The sequence below is a fragment of the Schistocerca gregaria genome, chromosome 3, assembly GCF_023897955.1.
Source record: "Schistocerca gregaria isolate iqSchGreg1 chromosome 3, iqSchGreg1.2, whole genome shotgun sequence".
In the NCBI taxonomy this organism is placed as follows: domain Eukaryota; kingdom Metazoa; phylum Arthropoda; class Insecta; order Orthoptera; family Acrididae; genus Schistocerca; species Schistocerca gregaria.
The window spans coordinates 734,994,996-735,003,182 of record NC_064922.1 but is presented as its reverse complement, the minus strand read 5'-3'; the positions used below and the strand labels follow the sequence as shown (position 1 = coordinate 735,003,182).

The 8,187-nt window shown below is 36.8% G+C and overlaps 1 protein-coding gene across 1 annotated transcript in view; it reads right to left on the bottom strand.

The window, feature by feature from the left end:
* Positions 1–632: 632 nt before the first annotated feature.
* LOC126353782 (uncharacterized) overlaps positions 633–8,187 on the bottom strand; it is a 123,809-nt gene continuing 116,254 nt past the window's right edge. The window contains exons 6-7 of the mRNA XM_050002868.1: positions 6,160–6,268; positions 633–2,636 (exon numbers count right to left, since the gene is read on the bottom strand). Of these exons, the coding sequence (XP_049858825.1) occupies positions 2,497–2,636; positions 6,160–6,268 (249 nt within the window). The 3' untranslated portion in view covers positions 633–2,496. The remainder of the gene's footprint in view (positions 2,637–6,159; positions 6,269–8,187) is intronic.

The window sequence follows — 8,187 nt, the reverse complement described above, 5'->3', positions numbered from 1 at the left end:
GTCCATAGCCAAACACAAGCAGCACCTGTAATATTCACACTTAGTGAACTAGTAACTGATTTATAAAACACAGTTTTTCACAATTTTGACTTTTATTATGTCCAACATACTACTGAAGTATGCAATGGATCAGAATGGATGATGATGATGATGATGATGATGAATTGACAACGACAACAAAATAGTGCAAATGTATTTCATTTGTGCCTCTTCCAGCCTCTTCTATTTATCCAATATGGATCTTAAGTGATTGATTTTATACCCACAACTACACAATGTCTTTGTTCTTCTCTTTGACTACTGGAAGAATGTTCAAAAAGCCCCAGATTCTACTGTTCATTCGGTGACAGCAAAAAAATGAAAGCTCCACCAAATAAAAGTAGTTATAAATTTAATTGCTTGTATAAAAGTCAGCTGCCATGGTCAAAGCATTCAGTTCAACAGTTTAGTGTTTCTATGTGCCTACTGCAATACTCTTAGCCCCTTATTTTGACATATGCATAGACCAAACTATCCCCCCACAGTTTCTGATACAACAAGGAAATCAGTAACACTGTCACATTCAAATTTTTAAGAGACAATTGAGAATCATTTCACCTGCTAAACTATCAAAATAATGATAATCTGTGCAGTTATTAGTAAGACAGAAATTTATTTCGAAATACATAATGATGCATACAGGTTAAAAATGCTGATATCAAAATAACATAGAAATCTGAAGCGTAACTTACATCAGTCATGTACACCTTGAATTACTTTATGATTTACACAGAAGTAAGATTGGTTGTTTCAGGTGCAGTCCTGCTTTTAGACAGGGCCTTACAACAAAATATCAAAAAATTATTTTCAAGTGTTCTGTGATAGACAGCTTAATAAGATTAATATCTGAAATAAAAATAAGTGGCGTTCTCAATATTGATGTTTTTCAATACACATGCTTACACATAATCTTAGTTACTTTAGTACCGTGTGGATGACATAATGGACATTTTAACCATCTTTGGCTAATGACCATCAAGGAATTACCTTTTTCATACTTTTCTATGACAAAATAATTTTTCATGAGTACCAACATAACATATTGATATAAAACACATTTCAGAAGTATAGCTGCAACATTATAATTTTACAACTTTGCTTCAGATAACTCCCAAAGTGAAGTCTGATTTGCTCACTTTGTGCATATAACTACATATTTATATATTCATATTATAGTAACAGAAACAAATTAAAACTTATGTTTTCTCATGAATATCAATTTCATAACAAACAAAACAACTGCGCAATCAACTTGGAAATGTATCTTCAATGCAGTGCTGTGAAAGCATATGTACTACTCTGTGTAGTAAAACAATGGAAGTGACAAACTAGAAACAGTGCAGTGATCAGTATTAGTAATATCCACAAAGTTAAAAATAAGGAAAAAAATTGAAATACAAAAGCACTATAGGAATTATGACAGATGCCGGAAAGTGGATACACATTCTGCAACTGTCAACTAATTTTCAGTCTGCTTTCTTCACTGGGAAACAGTGTCAGTAAATTGCATTTTTTCTGTATTTCCAGTGTTTGATAGTGAGGTTTCATTGAAGTAAAGAGTGTAGTCTTGTGTGTTCTTAGATGGAAGAACACAACTTTAATGAGCCAATGAAATCTGATTACAAAATCTTATATAGTTATTACAAATAGCTCTCAGAATGTACTACAAAATGTAGAGTAACAGTACATTTACGACCTATCATTTACTACATGAATCATATGTTATACATAGATCTCTCCTACAATGAATTCTTTCATATTTTCAACTCATTTCCAACACAAGTTTTAGAGGCTTCAATTTGTACTTTCTTGAACAGAGAGTACTCTGTTCACAATCATTACATTCCAAGCCAGTAGTTGCAGTTTTTAAATTATCACAATGTTGAAAGTAAAACTCATGATCAATAATCAGTTCATAAAATAACTTGCATCTGAGTCTGAACACTGATCACAAACAATTGCACAAAATACTTACAGTATTTTTGTTACATTCAATTTCCTTGACACAAAATAATCTGTTAATGCTGTGATTTCAAGCACCGTCTCATATAAATGTAAGACATTCATCAAAAATATCTTAATATGACTTGATTTACTGCACATTGCTTACCATAAATATAAACTCTGTGGTACAGGACACAACTGCAAATTGCCTTGATGCAAACTAGTAGACATGTCTACTAACTCAATTCAAGTGATAAAGCATTATTACAGAGGATATTACTTAATGTATAAATGGGATATCCTGGGCAGATGTTATTTTCTTCTACATGATATTCAAAGACAGCCAATATTTGCCTCACGCAAATTTCCACATAACATCCAAATAATTACTTCACAATTAAGTTTCTCTCAGTAAACAAAAATAATAGATCACTAATTTAGTACACTAAGACATATATGTTCATCACTGATTTCTCGTTCTTTCAGGCTCAGAGCTCCACAAGGAAGTGGACATTATTCAAGGAATTCTGCAACTTCCTGCAACTCCCTTTCTCTTGCTTGTTGATGAGCCCAACGATCCTCTGCCAGTTTGTCACTCAGGCGCCATTTGTCATGGTAAATTCTCTGTTTGCAAGCTGGACATTTTTTGCCCCCTGCGAAGTAAAACATATTCTTTGGTGAAATGCAAAAAAATTGTAAATTACAGATATAAAACTCCTTAAAAAAATTTCCAAAAACTTTAATTAAAACATGCTACAACCATCACATTACTAGAAGGTGCAAAAAAGATAGAGGAAATGGATGGAGAATATTCCAAGGTTTTTGACATAAAAATAGGAGTCAGACAAGGAGATTGAACATCATCAGTCTTGCTCAATGTAATAATGCGGGAAGCACTGGATGCAACAAGTGAAGCAGAGGAGGGGATTAATATAGGAATAAAAATGAATGTACTGTCTTTTGCAGATGATGTAGCATTAATCGCTGAAAATGTAGATGACCTGAAAATACTGGTAAGGAAGCTATTTCAAAAAGTAAGGGGAGTTGGGTCAGAGGCAAATGATGATAAGACAGAATTCATGAGAGTACAAAGGAACTACAAGACAAAAAGGTGGGAAACCATACAGCTAAATGACCATTTGCTCAAACAGTCCACGGGTGTACTGCCAGTCCACAGTGTCCAACGAGCACAATATTTCGGTGATCAGACATGTCGCCATCGTCAGGTGTGTTGACAAATTGAGCTCCTGAGAGTGGGCAGCCATCTTAAATCCCCTCCCCCTGCAAGGCGTTCTCTCCACAGTCCGCACATGCGGCCACGTGTCAGCGGTCGCTGAGATGCTGGCATCGGCGTCTGTGGTGACGTCAGTGTAATTGCCTCATCTGCCCTGGTTGCCCGTCTTTTCCTTTTCTGAACGTCTTTATAATTAGATGCAATGCTGGTTACAATGCCTTGCTGAGGTTATAGCCACAATCTCTGTTGATGAGTCCATCCCTGGTACGAATTTCGATAGCCTAACGATGCTGTCCCAGTATTTAGATGTCTGTGCCAAAACCCTGGTATGTTGGTAGTCTATTTCGTGATTTTCGGACAAACAGTGCTCTGCGATCACCGACTTGTTGGGGTACCTAAGTCGATTGTGCCTTTGATGTTCTCGGCAACGATCTTTGATGGTGCACACTGTTTGTCCAATATAAGTCTTCTCACACTGACACGGAATCTGGAGTATGCCGGCCTTCCACAAACCGAGATAATCTTTGACACTTGTCAATAATGCTCGTGTTTTATTGGGTGGGCAGGTTCCTATTCGCTGTTTCCTTAATATTCAGCTTATTTTCCCCAGAAAAATGCATTCGACACACTGTTCAACGAGTGCAGCAAGGTGCAGGTTCCCTGACGTTTTGGGGTGACATTATGTGGGGCCCACATACGCTGCTGGCAGCCACGGAAGGCGTCGTTGCTTCCAAACACGTCTCCGACGATTGTCTGGTTGAAGGCTTATACGACACTCATCAGTGAAGAGAATGTGATGCCAAACCTGAGCGGTCCATTCAGCATGTTGTTGGGTCTACCTGTACCGCACCACATGGTGTCATGGTTGCAAAGATGGACCTCGCTATAGACGTCAGGAGTGAAGATGCGTATCCTGGAGCCTACTGCACACAGTTTGAGTCATAACACGACGTCTTGTGGCTGCCCGAACAGCATTATTCAGCATTGTCACATTGCTGTTGGGGTTCCTCTGAGCCATAATCCATAGGTAGTGGTCATTCACTGCAGTAGTAGTCCTTGGGCAACCTGAGCGAGGCGTATCATCTACAGTACCTGTCTCTCTGCCTCTGCCATGTCTGAACAACATCACTTTGGTTCACTCTGAGACACCTGGCCACTTCCGTTGTTGGGAGTCCTTCCTGGCACAAAGTAACAATGCAGACGCGATCAAATCACTGTACTGATCATCTAGGCATGATTGAACTACAGACAAAATGAGCCGTATACCTCCTTCCTGGTGGAATGACTGGAACTCATCAACTGTCAGATTTCCTCCGTCTCACAGGTGCTGCTCATTCATGGTTTTTACATCTTTGGGTGGGTTTAGTGACACCTCTGAACAGTCAAAGGGACTGTGTGTGTGATACAATATCCACAGTCGATTTCTATCTTCAGAAATTCAGGGAACCAGGGTGATACAAAACTGTTTTTGATTAGTGTAACTACAGCAATCCATTAGAGGTGTAGGGTAAGCCATATGATTGTATGTATCTGTTAATACATTTGAGAAAAAGTCTTCAGGGGGTTCACAGTTCTTTTGTAAACATGTTTTTGCCAAGCATGAGGTCCAGAAGTCTGTGCTGTTTTTGATATTTGGGCTGCTGCCTACTCTTCATCTATTTATGAATAAAAAATTTCTATAGTAATTATGATAATAAATATAGATGTCTGGATGAAATGTAAGAATGAAATCTTGTGTTAAGTCGAAAAAAGAAATTTGAAATTGCTCTTCTGTGTATGTAGTATTTAACTAATTAGAATACATTACTTTATTACTACAAGGGATATTATTTAAAAAATGAGGATAATAATTCCATTATGGTATTGTCAATATTGTGAAATTTCTTGAGATTCATTGCTAACTCGGTGTTTCCAGAGCAGGGAATAGAATCATTTTTGGAATGATCCTTAGACTTTTAAAGTGAAAGTACAGGAATGATTTTATTTGAGAAAACAAGAATAGAATCTCTGCTTGTTTTGGCAATCTAGAAGTTTTGTCTACAAACAGAAATAACAAAATTATATAATTTGTGAATGACAGTTATAAATAACGTAAATAAATAATGACTGCTGCAATGGAAGTAAGGCACAATGTCATATTGTTAAGTTAAAGGACGTACTAAAGGTTACATAAGTTAATGACAAGATGGGGAATGGCACCCACTGAGGGGCACCAACAATGTGCTAGTGCTGCTGCATGAGTGAATGGTATCAAAGCAGTGCAATGCAGACTTGAAAGGACTGTATAACTGTGTTAAATGATGGTCAACAGTAATGTTCAGTTAGTATTTTGTTTTATATTTTTCAAGTTTGTTTCATGTAGAAGTAATAATCTGTTGCTTATACCATAACTACTTTCACATTAGTTGTATGTAGGGCAACAAGCACTTACAACTCTGTAAAAAATTATAAGTTTGCAATTTTATAAAGTCTTCTTATTCAATTACAACCTAATTTCAAGTTCATTTAAGAATTATTGGTACTGATTCCTTTAGTAATTTTTTTTTCAATATATTACTGTACTCAGTGTAGCAGCTGTCAGGTTGATCATCTTGGTAGGGGCCATTATTCCCCACTCCTGGTACCTATGTAGGTGGGTAGTAAGTCGTCCTACAATGTATGTACAGCACTTTTCATTTCAAAAATACATTCTGTGTTCTCTTACAAATCAGTTAACAATGTAAAAAAAGGTGATAATGAGACATTGTAAAAATTTAGCAACAGAACATATTAGGAAATGACTGGGTATTTCCTTTCCTACAGACAAAAGTCTGTTGTTGTTATATAAACAGGAAACTGAATGAAGTTCTTATGTATCTAGGAAAATTTAATTTGTACCCATATTAAAGTAACTCAATATTTGCTACTGAGAATGTGGTACATAAAGCAATAGAAAAACCTACCTTCAAAGGGGGGAGTTTTCATGTAGGAAACCAGGCACTGCAAATGCAGCAAGTGTCCACAGTAAACACGTTCAACATGTTTATCTGCCATTTCATCGACCTCGACTGCCTGTAACAAAATGCATCTTCAAAGAGTACTAGTATTTGTTGGTATTATACACCAGGGAGAAGTTAAAAAATCCTGAAATATAAATAAAAAAGTAATGCGACAGGCCCAGATAAGAGGAACAACTGTAACTAATATATTATTTGTACCAAAAATTTTCATTCTTTCTCTTTGTTAATTTTGCCAGAAAATGAAGGAATAACAACACTGGTTTCGGAAATTCAAACCAATAAGGGCACTGTGGGCTGATAATACAATACAATGAATTTCAAACAGACACAACAGAAAAATTGCTATACTTCTGACCTTTCAGCCAGAGGACCTTATTCTAAAGTAGAAAACACACACACATTCATGCAGGTACAAATCACACACCACACATTACCACTTTCTGTGGCCATTAAGGCCTCAGCAGCCAAAGACAGTGGCCATGTGTGTGTGCGTTTTGCTTGTATGAATGTGTGTACATTTTTTGTTGTATCTTTCTGTGAAACATCTCCTCTACATGGTGAGTATCAATCTGTCCCTTTTCGTAATACATTCATTATGACATGCAGAATTTGCCATACAATGAATTTCTGCTAACCTAGGGAGCAAATATTCACAAATCAAAATTAACATATAGTATGTCCTGGGGAGAATCTATACAAAAAGTACTCAGTTTTTTCCTAAATTCCCACTTGAGTTTATCTGGTTATGTTGATTCAAAGCTCTCAGATTCGTAAGCACCCATGTCTAGGCTCAAACTCTGGTGAGTATAGTTCCACCAATGTTTTGTGCTCTTCACATGTAACCCCCTATTGACAAGTGCGAGCTTCTTAAAGTTGGTACTCTGGACCAACTGAAAGAATACTGAGAGTAGTGGACAGAGGGAGCTCAAGAATAAACTTCAAGCAAGGGGAGACACACAGTCACTTCTGCTACATGACATTTGGCTAAGTAGATACAAACAATGACAATCAAAATGGAAAGAATTCTAATACTTTTTATTTAGTGACAATTAATTGCAGAACTATTGGTTACTGAAGGATTCTTAGACAGAACAGAAAGACTGGTTTCAAAAATAAAGAAAAGGTACTCCATGAAAATCATTCATATCAACACACCACAGTGGTGTGCACAAACGAAGGTGGTTGGCTAGATTATGCACAGTGCAAGGAGAAGTGTACCACATGATGCTCCAGCCAAGAGTGTTGTTCTGTCACATCTGTCTATAGGAAACACTCTGGTGTGCATATGTAACATTTAGCACTTATTTTCACATTAGTTTAAGTATGGTCAGGTCACTTAGCCACTACAGTGTCCATTATGGGTGGCATTAAAGAATCACAAAAAATATAACATTAAGAAATGAAAGCAATAGTTTTCATGAGTACATAAATTCTATTAGGGTGAGACAGAATCAGAAACATTGCTCTGATGTAGCGATTATCCCGGTGTTGTCAGCTACCATGATAGGCAATGGCTGGAGAGTGAGTCAAAGGACACAAACATAGAACAAACTTGCAACACTGCAAAGTATTCACCAACTCTCTCTGAGCCAAGCGCATCATGCCGTCACCTTCTTACATGTAAATCATTATAACACACTCACATTCTGATGAAGAGATAGAAAATCTCTATGAACAGTTACAGAAAGACAATATTATACAAAGGATTGATTGCTACTCACCATATTGTGGAGATGTTGAGTCATAGGTATGCACAACAGAAAGACTGCTAAACAAGTGTATGTGGTTCTGAGTAGACAAGACAGATTGCTGATGCAACTACTTAGATTTGAAGATGATTCGCGGTGATCAAATCATGTAATATAATTAAAAATGTGGAACTGAGATGGAACAACAAATGAGAATCATCTTTATTATCTAAACACTTGCTGAATCTCTCATGACAATTATGTCAACTATAGTACATAAAGG